The sequence below is a fragment of the Typopeltis vanoorti genome, chromosome 9 (assembly GCF_054136105.1).
Source record: "Typopeltis vanoorti isolate ZY-2024b chromosome 9, IOZ_Tvanoo_1.0, whole genome shotgun sequence".
Lineage (NCBI taxonomy): Eukaryota > Metazoa > Arthropoda > Arachnida > Uropygi > Thelyphonidae > Typopeltis > Typopeltis vanoorti.
The window spans coordinates 43,428,378-43,445,495 of record NC_143557.1 but is presented as its reverse complement, the minus strand read 5'-3'; the positions used below and the strand labels follow the sequence as shown (position 1 = coordinate 43,445,495).

The following is a 17,118-nucleotide window of genomic DNA, read 5'->3' as shown; positions in this document are numbered from 1 at the left end:
TATGCAGGATTCAACAAGTTTTAGCTAAACAACAACGAAAATGCTTGTACATAGGTAAAGATACAAATTGTTTAAGGAATCATGTGCTAGTACTATTTTATGTAATATTACTTGAAGGTAAACGGTGTCAATTTTTTGTAAGAATTTATAATGGAAGAAGTGTTCTTTATAAAATATATGTTAAGGCATGTAACAGAAGTTCAAAGTCCACTAACGAAAACCTCGGGTGAATTGCGTAGCCTAGGGCAGATTGTCTACGTGCGGGGAGGCATGCACTTGGTGTATTCCAGGAAGACACGAAACGCGCACGGAATTCTCCAGGAAGACACAAATAGAAAAAACAACACAAGCGAAAAAAGAGGGACCCGGGCAGAAAGATATGGGAGAGAAGAGGGCGCCAAAGGTAGTGGATATAAAAAGGGTTTGTACCCCTTTCAAAGGGCTCTGGTTTTTGTCTATTTCGCTTTGGATTTTATTGTGAAGTCGTGGCGAGGAGTTCGAGTTCGGGATCTTGTCGATAGCGTGTAGTTATTCACGGCTATCGTTTCGAGATGTCGTACAAAGGAATCGACGAGGAGATAATCAGCAGCATTCCGAGCAAGATTGAAGGAACTGATCGCCATACACGTCCACGTGGATCAATCCGAGCCATACTGTTTCTAGTCCACGATGGGAAAGAAAGGCAGAACAATGAAGTCCAAGCCTAGCCTGTAAGACAATCGTCTAGAAGAAGACCGGACATTCCGTGGGACGAAGTAAGGATGAGATGACAGAATGAATATACTTCCAGAAATATGTTAATGTAAAACCTTTAGTAATTCTTTGTTAAGAAAGAGAGGATTATTGTGATATAGAAGAAAAGAGAGATTATGTTTCAGAACTCTATACTTGTAGGAAAAGGACTATAGCGAACATTGGATGGCAGTGTTTTAAGTCTTAGGGCTATTTCTCAAGTAATTAATTGAATGAATTGCAGTTTGAATTGTTGTGAGTAATAATCTATAAAGTTACCGATGTGATTAATTAATTTGAGATAATGTGTAGACTAGTAAGTATATTTGGAGGATGTTAACAAAATTTTGTGCTATGGAATAACCTATGCTTAAATTGTTGTACAAAATACAGTTGCTGTGTTTAACCTTTTTACTTAGGATACCTATATTCCAATTGAGTTTATTCTTGTAAATGTGTAACTTTAGGAATTTAATAAATGTATCTTGAATATCTTAACCTGGTTTGTGCCTTGAATTGAATCGAATGCTGCACCTCTTGCTAATATCTGAATCTGAGCGGGATAGAATTATTTGACAGAGACCATAACTGCAAACTAAAGTAAATTAAGTGACATAGATGAAACTGAGATAAGAAACAATTAATAAATTGATTAGCTTAGTATATTTTCTGAGGATTACTCCTTGGTTAAGAGGAAATTTCTAGCCTTTCTGGCGCTTGCAGCTTGATCAAATAAATATTGCTAGAACCTGATTTAGGAGATGACTCCAGACCGTTATTACTGAGGATAGGGCTCTATTCAGAGGTCTACCTTTTGTTAATTATTTAATATACTTAATCAGTCTAAGAATCAGCCAATTGTCTGGATAGATTTTTACAGTAAATGCGAGAGTGCAGTGTTATATTTGGTTCATGAGTATAGACCATAGAAGTACATAGTCAAAGTGATAACACTACACGGTGATAATTTAAGACTAATAAAATAGGAAGAACAACACAATGAGAAGATAAAATTAAGGAAATGTCACGACATAACACTGTGAAGCACTGCTTCCCTGTTAATTGGAAGTGTGAAATGGCTAGTGCCATACTGTCTGCAGAACACGTTCTGTTTGTTCCTATCTTCTCATATGCAATATAAGATGATGAGTAGAAGTAAAGCAATTTCCACAGGCTGGCCACTAAATAGTACATGGGACTGAAGCCAACAGAAATGCAATTGCTGGAGGTTTTCCAATCAGCTAGTGAATAATCTTATGGCTGCTGCTTAATGCACCAAGTAATGACTGGAGGGAGTTGAACTATGGCAGCATGTAGTGAGCACTGTCTGGGCAATTTTTATGTGGGAGTTATATTCAGAAATCCCTCGCCTCAACTGCATTCTGCACTAACTCAATCATAAAAGATAACAAAACAAATGCTAGTGTCACTGCAACATAAAAAAAATCTCACACACAAAAACAAAAAAAATAATAAAATAAAAAAATGAAAAACCAAAATTTGCACTAAAATATATATATATATATATAAAATAAAATAACATCAAAACCAATAAAAAAAAACTTCCACATCCATTTCACCAACCAACATCTAAGATATCAATACAAACATTAATGGTATACAGTACCTCCTACAGGCTTGATAACTGTAGGAGGTAGTCATTAATGTTAGTGGTGGGGTGGGGGTAGGATTCATAGCAGTCCCATCTAGCTATCATCATCATCTTCAAATTCCTGCCATGTACCCTCAAAGGGGGGGGGGGGGGGGGTGTACAGGATATGATAGTACTACATGAAAAAAATTACATCATTACTAACTTCCTATCTACAATTTTCCTCCAAATCAGTCTCTTACTTGTCAAGACTCCAATATTATTAGATCTTATATTTCTATTGTCTAAGGCACTTTGTACCGTATCAATCCACCTATATCTTGGTCTTCCTCTGGGTCGTTTTGCTGCCAACCTGGCAGAGAAAACACTTGTTTTGCTAATCTTTCCTCGCCCATTCTGTTTAGATGACCATACCACTTGAGATTAGCTCTGCTAACGCATCCCTGGATGCTGACAATGTCAGGTTCATTCCTAATATCCTTGTTTTTAATATGATATTGCCATTGATGCCATCTGTTCACGCCTATAATCTTTCTCAGGACTCTCATATCTGCGGTCTCTAGTCTTTGGTCAAGTGTTTTACTTCTGACCCAGCTCTCAGACCCATAAGTTAAAACTGGTTTGAACACCGTCTTGTATACAGCTAATTTAGTGTTCCGACTAATTTCTCTCTTATTCCATATGAATTTATTAAATTGACTTCCCACCATACTAGCTTTGCTCATTCTGTTGTCTATTTCTATATTTAATTTACCATCTTCAGTAAAAATCGTGCCTAAGTAGCTGAAATGTTTTACTTGTTCCACAGGTTCTCCATTCACAACACAGTTGACAATTTCAATGATTCTGCCTATTTTCATTGTCGTTGTCTTTTTATTGCTGACCTTCATACCATATCTATTACAACAGTTATTCAATTTAGTCAGAGAATCCTGCAGACTTGTAGCAGATTTATTTAGAAGTATAACATCATCCACATAAAGCAAAGAGCTTTAACATCTCCAATTTTGATATCATGTTTAATACCACTTTATTTAATAATGTGATCCATATAGATAATGAATAACAGAGAGGATAAAGTACATCCTTGTCTCACACCAGATTTAACATTAAACCATCTTCCTGTACTTCCTTCAATTCTAACTGCTGACTTACAACTCAAATAAAGACTAAGTATTGCTTGATATAATGCCCCATTAACACCATATAACTGCAGCGTATTGAATAGCTTCTCTCTTGGCACCTTCTCATATGCCTTTTCCAAATCGACAAAACGTAAATACAGATCTCTGTTATATTCCCTTGCTTTCTCGACTATTTGTCGTAAAGTGAAGATCTGATCCTGACAGCCTCTATTTGGCCTGAATCCAACTTGTTCTTCACCAAGCTTTTCTTCCACAATTCTTCTCAACAGTTTCTCAAGTATACTTGCATAGATCTTGCCAGGAACACACAGTAGGGAAATACCTCTGTAATTCTCACATTCAGTTTTATTTCCCTTTTTATATATGGGTACTATGAGAGCTCTACTCCAATCATCGGGAATTTGTCCCTCTGTCCAGGCTTTCTGAACTATGCAGTGCAGCCACTGTAAGACGCTTATACCACCATACTTCAGAATTTCTGGTCGAATATCATCTACTCCTGCAGCCTTTCCACATTTCAAGCCTTTGATGGCTTTTTCTACTTCAAGTATATATATGTATTCCTGACTGCATGCCTGTTGAGTGTTTTTTACCACTGTGCTGTCATCACTGCTTGTTTCATTTAGCAGTTTTTCAAAGTAATTACTCCATACTTCAAGGATATCTTCTTCTCCCGTTTTCTTGTCACCTTTATCATCTCTAACTCCTTTTACAGCACTCTTTCCTCCATTCCTAAGCTTCTTCAACAACCTCCAGAATATTTTGCCACCTTCTTGATATTTATTTTCTATATTCTTGTCAAAGTCCTCCCATGACTTTTGTTTAGCTAGTTTTACACAGTGTTTAGCATTCTTGCATTTGTCTCTATATTCTCTAAGAGCATAAGCTGACTTATTTACCAGGAACTTTTGATATGCTTTCTTCTTTTCCTTCACTGCCTCTTTAACTTCATGTGTCCACCAGGGAGTTCTGATTTTCCTATCCTTGCAGACTACCTCACCACATGCTTTTCTGGCTGAATCAATCAGGATTTTCTTCAAGTTGCCAGTGAATCTCCAAGGTTTGTTCTCAAACTCTTATTTTTTCTTCAATAATCTTTGTGTATTTTAGTCTACAGTTCACATCTGAGAGCTGCTCAACTTTATTAGCTTTAAAACTTTCTTACATGTTATTCTTTTCAATATGAAATTCAATTTTATCCTGCTCAAGACTAAATAGTGATCACTTCCAATTTCAAATCCTCTGTACACTCTGGTGTCCTGCACCAGGGAGAAAACATCACTATCAACAATAACATAGTCAATGAGACTTTTCTTATTCCTAGCCTCTTCTCTCCATGTGAATTTGTGCATATTTTTATGTTGGAACATGGTGTTAGTAATAACCAGTTGTTGTCCTGAGCAGAAATCCAACAGATATTTGCCATTATTATTAGCTTTGCTCTTTTCTCCAAATTTTCCCAAAATATTTTTGTATGTCTCACAGTCATTTCCTACTCTGCTATTTAGATCCCCAACAAGCACCAACTTTTCCTTTTTCTAAAGCCTCAAAAAATTCCTCCACTTCTATCTTAGTAGAACCTTCTGTGGGACCATAGGCACAAATAAGTCTCATTGTGCAGTTCCCCACCCATTCTCATATTTTCCCACATCACTCTAAGACTGACTGCCATTCAAGAAGATTAGCCTCGTATTTTGTGTTGAATACTATGGCTACTCCTTCTTTTCCTTGATTGTCATTGCCTGAATATAACATTTCGCATTTATTGCTCAGAAAGATCTCACCAGTTTTGGTCTTTTTTGTTTCAGTTACCCCTATTATGTCGATCAGGTACTTATCTAATTCCTCAGCTAGCTCCATTTATTTGCCATTCAGGCTTCTTATGTTGATAGTACCGATCTTTAACTCTGGTGATGTTGAGTTGGGGTTTGTTTTCAGATTTCTACCAGTAGCTGACTTTTCGCTGTTCGCCCTGGTTCCCTGGCAAAAACAACAGGGGCCTTATTTAACAGGGCAACGCCCCAGCCGGCATGAAATTTTGTCATGTTGTACCATCATTTTTTATTTTGGTTTAACCAATAAGAATACAATTTGGTCGGCTAAATCCCAAATTGCCAGCCCATCCTCGTTCGTTCAGTATCCAAGTAGATACCATCTAACTATTTATATATTTTTTCCTTTCCATAGAAAAAACCTGCATATATGGCAAATCTAAATAATTCAATTATGTCAGAGAAGGGGGAATGGATATGAAAGAGGTAGATTAGCAGAAAGTGTGGTGAAATCAAAACTGACACGATGTCAGAATTAAAGTTAATTCCCCCCCCCCCCCCAGCTAACTTCTATATGGAGCACTTTGAAAACCAAACACTCGATGCAGTCCCAATAAAACCAAATTTGGCTGCACTATGTTGATCTTTGCTATCTGGTCTCATGATCCAGACATGTTACATACATTTTTGAAAAATCTTAACATCCAACGTCATAAAATAAACTTCACCATTAAAAAAATAAAGTAATAATAGTCTCCCCCCCTTTTTAGATACACTAATGACACAACTTCCTGATGGCTCATTATCCTTCTCCACCTACAGAAAACCTACTCGTATTGGTGGTTATTTGACAATCACACCACCCTTCTCAACAGTATGGCATCCTCAAAACTCTTACTCGCCGAGCAGGGCTATTTGTTGAAATGACATAGTCCTTAAAACTGAGCTCAGGGACCTCCGCAACACCTTTTTAGTCAATGGCTACAGCCATATAAAATATTACATGCACACCCCCCCCCCCCCCCACACACACACACAACCTTCCTACACCCAACACAGGATCACAACAAAACCATTCCTATCCCATATGTGAATGATACATCAGAAAAAATAGCCAAAGTTCTCCGCAAATATGATCTCCATACCACTTTTAAACCTTTTATTCATCTAGCTACTTTCACATGCTCTCCTAAAGATTAACTACATCACATCCTCTTGAACATTCAAGAGTGTATATAATTCCTTGTGCATGAAGTTTAGCCTACTTTGGATAGACCGGTAAATCAGTTAACATCCACCTTGAAGAACATAAAAATTACATCCGATATCATTTGTATGGCAAGTCAGGATTGGCAGGCCATGCTCTGAATACTCCTTCATATAGGATCAGATGGGGAAAAAAAAAAATATATATATATATTACTTAGAAGACATTACAGGTCGGAGAGGCTATTCTCAGAATCAGCATCAGCTAGATGCTATGAAGCACTCTCTCAACCTCAACAAGTATGATTGCATTAATTTACCAAAGATCTGTGAGACTATCATTTTAAGATCTAATAGCTGGACTTCTCCAAATTAACTTTGTAATTGTCTGAACTTTGTAATTGTCTGATCCACACAGAGTGCATATAAGGACATTAGTTGTCAGTTACAATTTAAATTGTTTCTATAATTACTTAGTTTAGTGTTGTGTGCCTGTCACAATTATTATTGTGCTCTAAAGATCTGGTTAGAAAGACAGCAAAATATTACTGAGTTTAATAAATGTATTTTTTCCCTCTTGGTGTTAGTTAAACTGCTAAGCATTATTATAGATTCAGGACGCAAGAAGAATTTTACCAACATATGTTGCTATTATATAAGAAAACAGTTTTTGCATTAGTATTATTCCTGAGTAAATATTATTCAAGAAAGAATAGGAGACAAGGGACTAAAATTCATGAAGTTTTGCCCATAAACGAGGACTATGTAAGTGAAGATAGCAGTGCATAAAAAGTGATTTTTATACAGTTTATTGTTGTGATCTAAAGAATTCATTGCCACTTGCATAGTTAAGTTATACTGATTTTATGTTGTATATATTAGTGTTTTTTTTTTGTTTGTTTGTTTTTAATTTAAAGATTTCTCTTTTCGTTATGAAGATGACTAAGAACTCAATATCATAATGAGTTAAATCATTAACAGGTTAACTCAAAAGATCACATGCATATGTTATCTTCTGAGTTATAAATATTAAGATTCCTTAGAAAGAAACCTCACAATTTGATTAGACTAAAATTAATCTAACAGAAAACATGAATATATGATATCCTGGAATACAAATCTGTGTGCAAGTGTGATTTATAATTTAGCTTTAGGTGTTTTATTATTTTTTTTTTAATTAATTAAGAGCTAAACCACTCTACTAATATCTACTAATAGTGCAAATGGCAGCATTACACATACAAGAAATAAGGAAAAACAATACTCCACCCCACCCACACAAAAAGATTTAGAAAAGATGTGATATTCTGATATTCAGAGATCCCACAGAGGTGTAATATTTAAAAAAAAAAAAAAAAAAAAGCTGAAATTCAGGAGAAGGCTACAGAGGTGGTGAAACATAACAGGGGATAAGGATTATATTAAGAAGACTGTGACACCAATGGAATAGAACAGTTACAATCTGAATTGCTTCTTCAACTATCTAATCAAGTGACTTGTGCATAATAAATACAGTTTTGTGATCTGAATATTCTGGTTTGAAAATCCAGTGTATTAATGACTTTAGAATTTATTTAATTCTTTTGGTAATGTCCACAGTGTGAAGTACAAACCATATTCACCAACACCTAAAACTTTTAAGTATGTCTTTTAAGTATGTGTGTTGTTGGGCTAGTTCAGTAAACTGATTTAAAATAATATACCTATATGAAATTCACTATGCAATGATGTATTTGAAGGTTTATATATTAACTGAGTTTACCTGAATCAATGACAGCTTCAACTAGAACAATAAATTCTGAAACTTTTACAAGTCGAACTATATGATGCTGCAAGCTTTCAATTACTTCTTGACTCCACTTTATACAAAGTAACCTGCAAAAATTTTTTTTTATTTTTAAAAGCAGCAAATAAGCTAGTATAATAAACTCACATATTACAAAGGTTAAAACATTAAGTGAATATCATGAAAGCTTCAGCACGTCATAGGTTCATTTTATATATAACATCATTCTTACTGGAGAGATATTTTAATCTGTGATACTCAGAGGCTAAAAATTACTCACAATGGTATTATTTTGGAAGACCTATTTGGCTAGCTTGTTTTTAAATCTTTTCAAATACAAGTAAACCTCAATGTATGTGGTTACTTCGTACAACGATTGTACCATATATATTGAAGCTAAAAGCCGATGGGAAAAAATTCTAATTCATCCATATTTTAGAACATTTGTCAGAAGACTTAATTTAGGCCTTTATAAAATACATTTTAATTGTGCGCACTGATAGAAATATAGAGAATAACAAAAAGCAAGCAAGCTAAAATTTTTATATATTAAAGAGATGAACTATAAAATGTGTAAAAAAATGGATATACTACTTTTCAGAAAAACATTTGTCAGGTGTTGTGTGAATAATTGTAGCCTTCTTTTTATCTTCATACTATTAGGCAGGAGGGGGGTTGTGGTTTACTGGTACTAGTATTTTTGGGGGGTTATAGCCATTGGGAGTTGTAGCCTGCAGAAGTCGCCACCAAATTAAAACCTTTTAACTCTATACCCCCGCGTATTTATGGACTTCCAAAAATTCATAAACAAAGTGTGCCATTACGTCCCATAGTGGATGGCACACTCCCCCATGTACAAATTAGCCAAACATTTAGCCAAAGAGTTCACACACTATACTGGCAACACACAATCACACATAAAAAACTCAGCCCACTTCAAAGCCAGTATAGAAAACTTTACACTCCAACATACTGACATAATGGTCAGTTTTGACATCTCCTCCCTATTCACAAATGTCCCACTCAAGGAAACCTTAGAGCTCATCCAAGCCAAATTCCCTCCCCGATATCTCAGCCCTATTTCAGTTCACAATGAACTCAGGCTATTTCGTTTGGTAGGGAAAATTCTACATACAAATAGAGAGGAACAGCCATGGGTTCACCACTCTGCCTACTCCTGACCAACTTCTTTATGGAGACTTTTGAAGAGAAAGCCTTAAATTCTTCCCCACAAAAACCTACTATATGGCTTCGCTATGTTGATGATGTGTTTGCTATTTGGCCAAATGGCTCAGTACACTCCTCTCCTTCTTAACACACTCAAACAACCAACATCCCAGAATCAAGTTCACATTGGAAAAAGAGGATAACAACCTCCATTTCCTAGACACACTAATCACCCACCAGCCTCATGTAACCTTGGTTTTCTCAGTTTATAGAAAACCAACCCATACAGGCAGATATATTCACCAACAATTCCCCCCATCACAACAATACGGTGTTAATAAGACACTACATAAGGGCTAAACTAATCTGTTCAAATGACAAGCCCTAACCACTGAACTAAATGACATCCTTAATACGTTCTCAGTCAATGGCTACAACCCAAAAAAAATACTAACCATACCCCCCCCCCCCCCACACACACACACAATAAAGATTATAGTTTGCCCACCGTTTGTAGGTCCCAGCTTCGTGTCTTTCCAAGAATAGTCAATTCATGCTGAAGGAGAGAAAGAAATGAAGGACGTCCGAATTGGTCGCCAACACGCGAAATCACGTACTTTATAGGTAAAATTTTCTAACTGTTATACAAGCAACATAGTTAACTACAATAATCATAAAAGAGAAGTTAATTTTCCGACCGGTAATAATAAACAACTCATCCCACTATACAGACTGATTACCCTATTATCGGAATGGATTCTCCTTTTTCTGAGATGTGCAGAAGTGTCGAAGGATCTCTAATCGGTGGCGAACTATACTCTAAATTAATCACTATCCCCTACATCCGGGGCACCTCTGAAAAAAATAACCAAAATCCTAAAAAAAAAAATGACCTGACCTCTTGTTACAAACCATATAAAAAAATTGGCATCCCTTATCTGCTCCACAAAAGGTCAACCACTTCCCCTAGACCTACCTGGTGTTTACCAGGCCCCTTGCAGCTGTAAATGGTCCTATTTTGGCCAAACAGGCAGGACAACGAATATCAGAATTTCAAAACACAAGGACTACATCTGGTTTCACCATTGCAGCTGCTCTGGGCTTGCAGACCATGTGCTGGATACTCGCCACAGAATAAGTTGGAAGAAAGCCACAATAACACAACACAGCAAGTATAAATTTGAAAGACTATTCAGAGAATCAGCCTCAGCCCTAAAAAACATGCCCAACCTCAACAACTTCGGATGCATGAGACTTCCCCAAATTTGGGAAACATACATCATCATGAGAACTTCAGCCCAACGGCCAAGAATACCTAATATAGCCCGCTAGGGGACACCATCAGTACTTTAGGAATAGCAGTAGTCTCCTTTCTTCGACCTCATTTGTGGTTCTAATGCCTGCGTGCATGTCTTAATCTTTAGTTCCCATGAAGATGGCAATGTGATGTTGCTGAAATATAGGAAGTATATATTAAAGTTTAATTTAATTTATATTCCAGTTTACGTTGTGAATTCCTTAAGTAATTCAATAATCAATTGTCCTGAAGGTTTCTACACAGAACTGACACCTATCCTATGTCGGTATTATTTCTCCCACAGCCTGGAAATTTTTCAACCCATGTTCAACCCAATCCAAAGATGAAAGTTAATACCATCAAACTACCACCCTATCTCACTCACTTCAGTCCTATCTAAAGTAATGGAGAGCACCATCAATTCTCAACTCCTACACTATGCTACAAGGGGGGGGGGGGGGGTCTCTCTAATCTTTTTTATTATCTTTATACTAACCTCTTATTTTATCTATCTCTTAGATGCGCTATTGTAAACTTTTGTCTATATATATTACTTTATGCTATAACTCCTTTTCTACTTATTCTAAGTACGTTCCGCACTTGCCTTCTTATGCCTCGAACACCAGAAAATTTATTTGATAAGCTGCGCCACTGATGTCCATTTTCTAGTAATAAGAAGTGGTAAGTGCATCCAGTAGTCTTCCCATTATATTCAAATTACCCCTGATTCATTAATATCTGCAGTCGTGGTCTACTATCTATCCTTTATCCTGGGTTCACACTAATATGATCTAATATTTTTTGGAACAGTGCATCGAAAAATTAAATACCAGACGACACTATTAACATTTAAACAACACATGTATTTATCATAAAACAATTTACACTATTATTCCATCAAAGAAAAAAATGCTTAGTTTAACTCTAAATAGCACAATTATGTTAAGATGCCCTTTCAATTCATGATAATCATGTCACATAAATATCCATTCCTTTCCAATATCAAGTTTCTATCCTAGGCAATTATACTATTAACAAACTGTTGCCCCTTAACTGTTACACATAAGAAAATTATTACAAATAAAAGTACGATCCTTCTAATACTAAGATAATACTGTAGGCAAAATGCACTATTAATAGACTGTTACTCTCTGACTGTTACACACATAATCTTCTATTACTTATTAAACATTTTAAAACCAACCATTAACTTTGCTCAAATTCAGCAGTTTGACCTTAACAGTCCACTATTCAAGTTCTCCTATAATTCACAAAATTGAAGAAAAAAAATCGAATTCACTTTAGGGCTGCTACCCACTGCATATTCTTATTCCCTGGCTTTGGATTGGAGTCCTGACCTTTTCTTCCCATAGCAGGTTTTTCTCCCTTCTTCCGCCAGCAATAGATTTACTGACGGCTTCTGGGACACTGTCCTCCTGGCGCTCAGGCGAAGATTTTCAGCTTGAGCAGTACTTGCGTGCGAGTTAAACTAATGGAACAATTCTTTCCAACTCGAAAATTCCTCTCTATGGACAATAGCTCCCAGCGAAGGTTTGTCATCAGATTAATGCTTTGCCTGGCGGATCAGGTCCTGTTATCTTTCTTTCAGACCACTGGCATGACTTCTCCTGAAGTCACGTCCTCGAAGGCTTACATCCAACGTACAACTGCTGGGATACTGATGACGACCTATGGATAACCGATGCTCGATCTTCCGGCCAAAGCCTTTTATTCACCTTCTTTCGGATCCCTGCACGAAGATATGGGACCCCAAATTTTCGGTGCAATCCCTTGATCGTTCCTTGACACTGACCCTTTTTTTGATCTTCCTTTAATCCTATTTGTTCAGACAATGGAAGTGCATCTGAAGTTTGTCGGTCCTTCTGACACTGACCTTGAGTGTTTACAATTGGAATTCACAAACAACTTTCACCTTATAAGGAGCTAACATACAAAGTTTTCTGGTGGCAAGGTATTGCTTTTGTGTAATACATTCTAGAATTTTCCTTTTTAGGACAGTAAGTACAGACAGTCCCTATAAGATTATTTACATTAACAAACTGTTTTAACTATATACAGATATACAGGTTGTTTTTATAACACCCTTAAAGGGATTGACTACTGTAAAAATTGATGTAAAGCTTTCTGGCATTATTAAGCTACATCAAATTTTTACAAAGGCCTTCATGAAAAAATTTTAAACCATGAAAATTGGATGCAATTTTTTTTAAGTACCGTGTTTCTGTGTCATGGTTCATATATTCTCTGGGTCAAACCACACTCTGGTTTGTCATCCAACTTAGAGCAGGAAACTCCATCAGCCTCACCTGTGGGCTCTTTCTGATGTGACTGACGCTGTGTCTAATATTATCCCTCAGGCATTTCTTCCTTTCATGATACCTTGTTCTCCTTTATGTTCTTCCGGAGCCCGGGCAGTGGCTTCCACTCTTGCATATCTCTGTAACGTTTACTTCTATTACATTCCTTATATTTTTCATTGTGGCCTCTGTATCCTCCTTTTCATCTGCCGCCACCTTGACCCTCGAGATGTGTAAGGTCTCTCCCCCTTTTACCTGTCCAGTATCTCTAATGGCTGGGGAATCAGGCAATGAATTTTCCTCATCCTTCTGATCTACAAGTTTATTTTCCTTAGCTCCACCCTTTTCTAGCTGGGAATGGTCGTTTTCTGTGTTGACCTTGTTAATAGTTTTGCCAGCGTAATGCCTCTGACTACCTCTCATCCGGGCACCCTGGTTGTATCCCGATATAGAAATCCTCCCCTTTGAAAAATCACATAACAACTTGTGTTTCTTAAGACAGTCAGTCCCAAGTATTACCTTTGCTGTAGTATGAGAGGATTCTGGGAGAATTAATAGCTCCAGTGAAACATTTAAATTAAAGTCTGGCAACCACACGTTCACTTTTAATTTCTTCGAGGCATGGACGGTGGGGCCTGTTATTCCCTTTAACATGACAAGTGGTTTAAGTTTAGTGATACCTTCGGACACTCGGGATTGCAACTTCCTAGAGATCCAGTTATCACTGAAACTTGTGAATCAGTGTCCAGCTAAACTCTGCATTTTAGCCCTCTGATTTTTCCACTTATTACCATTATGGGACTTTCCTGCTGACTTCTAACGCTTCTTGGCCATCTCTTTGTCCTCCATGTGGGATGGTGGCGAGTCGTTACCATATTGGCCTCAAATCTTCAATTTCTGTCATAGTTCCCTCTGCTGTGAGAGCAGTATCTAGTAATGTGCTCAATTTTCCTGCATCTGTAGCACTGCGGTGCTTCTCTCCTATTTTCCTTTTTGCCATGCGTTCGTTCAAAGTCCAAGTTCTCCAATGAGAGTTTTGCTTTGAGTTCCCCTAACTGGTCGAGAATGGAGTTAAGTTTCTCCATCAAAGGCCTGCTGTAGCTTTTCTATCTCTTTTTTGATAAAGGCTTGTAGTTCTTCTCAGGAATCAGAGGTTGTCTGTATGTTTTGGTCTACTTCGTATTAGCAGAAAAAGCGATAAAATTTCTAATACCTTTTGTAACAACCTATAAGTGTGAAACAGGCTTTGCAACACTGGTTTTTCTAAATAATAAATATAGAAACAGATTCTAAGTCGAACTGGATTTAAGAATAAAGTTATCATCTTTTCCTCCAAACCTGAAGTTTCTATGTTGTTGTTAACAAACAACGGCATCACACTTCTTATTAATAAATTACTTGGCTTTAGTTTAAGTTCTTTATATTTTTGTAAGAGTAAATGCTTCTTTATTATAATAATAATAAATGAAAACTCTATGAACATTCAAATCTGTTTTATTTTACCTATTGGTCATAAAAATTTCAGTGGGTCACGAAGATGAAGTATTAAAATAACTGGACTGGAAAAAAAAGTTTGGGAAACCTTGACCTAAATCGTAGTAGCCATATCTTGCCTTAACTCAAATATTTTTAATAGTTTGCTTAATGTTCATATTCTTCCAAAATTCAGTAAAAAATCATATTCCAAAACAGTTCTTGAATGACATGCAATATCAAGGAGAGTGATGTTTGCAAATCTCAAAATGGGGAAGTACACAATGACACCTAATTGTGCCTATGGTTCCACAGAAGATTCTACTGAGGGAGAAATGGAGAAATTTTTTGAGGCTTTAGAGAAAGCAACTGAGACAATGAAAAAGGAAAAATTGATCCTTGTTGGAGATATAAATAGCAGAGTAAGAAATGATTGTCACACATACAGAAATATTTTCGGAAAATTTGAAGATAAGAGCAAAGATAATAATAACAGCAAATACCTGCTGGATTTCTGCTCAGGACATGGACTGGTTATTATTAACACAATGTTCAATAAAAATGTGCACAAATTCACATGGAGATAAAACACGAGGAATAAGAAAAGTCTCACTAACTATGTTATTTTTGATAGTGATGTTTTCTCACTAGTGCAGGACACTAGAGTTGACACAGGATTTGAAATTTGAAGTGATCACCATTTAGTCTTCAACAAGATAAAATTGAATTTCATATTGAAAAGAATAACATGTAAGAAAGATTTTAAGTGAATAAAAGTTGAGCATCTCTCTCTCTCTCTCTCTGATGTGAACTGTAGACTAAAATACACAAACATTATTCAAGAAAAAATAAACAGAAACCAAACCTTGGAGGTATGACAAACCCTGAAGAAAATATTGATTGATTCAGCCAGAGAGGCATGTGGTGAGGTTGTCTGCAAGGATAGAAAAATCAGATCTCCATGGTGGACACTGGAGGTTAAAGAGGCAGTGAAAGAAAAGAAGAAAACTTATTGAAAGTTCCTAGGAAATAAGTCAGCTTGTGCTCTTAGAGAATACAGAGACAAGTGTATGAAAGCTGAACACTCAGTAAAAATAGCTATACAACAGTGAGGGAAAACTATGGTAACAACATAGAAAATAAATATCAAGAAGGTGGCAAGATATTCTGGAGATTGTTGAAAAAGCATAGAAATGGAGGAAAGAGTGCTGTAAAAGGAATCAGGGATGATAAAGGTGACATGAAAAGTGGAGAAAAAATTATCCTTGTTACTTCGAAAAATTGCTACATGAAACAATCAGTTACATGTGGTACAAAAACCTCAAAAGGTAATGCAATCAGAAATACATATCCATACTTGAAGTAGAAAAAGTCATCAAAAGTCTGAAATGTGGAAAGACAACTGGAGTATATGATATTTGACCAGAAATACTGAAGTATTTCTGGTCAAATAATTCAAAGTCTTGTAGTGGTTGCACTGCATAATTCAGAAGGATTGGACAGAGGGATGAATTCAAGATGAGTGTTGTAGAGCTCTCATAGTATCCATATATAAAAAGCAAAATAAAACTGAATGTAAGAATTACAGAGGTATTTCCCTATTGAGTGTTCCAGACAAAGATCTATGCAAGTATACTTGAGAAACGGTTGAGAAGAATTGTGGAAGAAAAGCTTGGTGAAGAACAAGCTGGATTCAGGCCAAATAGAGGCTGTCAGAATCAGATCTTCCCTTTACGACAAATAGTCGAGAAAGCATGGGAATATAACAGAGACCTGTATTTAAGTTTTGTCGATTTTGAAAAGGCATATGACAAGGTGCCAAGAGAAAAGCTATTCAATATGCTACAGTTATATGGTGTCAATGGGGCATTATATCAAGCAATACTTTGTCTTTATTTGAGTTGTAAGTCAGCAGTTAGAATTGAAGGAAGTAGCGGAAGATGGTTTAATGTTAAATCTGGTGTGAGACAAGGATGTACATTATCCCCTCTGTTATTCATTATCTATATGGATCACATTATGGAGGAAAGTGGTAATAAACATGATATCAGAATTGGAGAAGTTAATGTCAGCTCTTTGCTTTATGCGGACGATCTTATACTTCTAAATAAATCTTCTACAAGTTTGCAAGATTCCCTGACTAAATTGAATAACTGTTGTAATAGATATGGTATGAAGGTCAGCAATAAAAAGACAAAAACAATGAAAATAGGTAAATTGTTGAAAATGTCAACTGTGTTATGACAGAGAACCTGCAAAACATTTCAGCTACTAAGGCACGATTTTTAGTGAAGATGGTAAATTAAATATGGAAAAAGACAACAGAATCAAAAGCTGGTATGGTAGGAAGCCAAATGAATAACTTCATATGGAATAAGAGAGAAATTAGTCGGAACACTAAATTAGCTGTATACAAGACAGTGTTCAAACCAGTTTTAACTTATGGATCTGAGAGCTGGGTCAGAAGTAAAACACTTGACCAAAGAATAGAGACCGCAGATATGAGAGTCCTGAGAAATATTAGAGGCGTGAACAGATGGCATCAATGGCAATATCATATTAAGAATGAGGATGTTAGGAAAGAACTTGACATTGTCAGCATTCCGGAAT

At 36.3% G+C, this 17,118-nt stretch overlaps 1 protein-coding gene across 1 annotated transcript in view; it reads right to left on the bottom strand.

Moving 5' to 3' along the window:
* nonC (serine/threonine-protein kinase Smg1) overlaps nucleotides 1–17,118 on the bottom strand; it is a 1,124,353-nt gene that overhangs the window by 899,901 nt on the left and 207,334 nt on the right. The window contains exon 13 of the mRNA XM_090398044.1: nucleotides 8,230–8,342. Coding sequence (XP_090254170.1) covers nucleotides 8,230–8,342 — 113 coding nt within the window. The remainder of the gene's footprint in view (nucleotides 1–8,229; nucleotides 8,343–17,118) is intronic.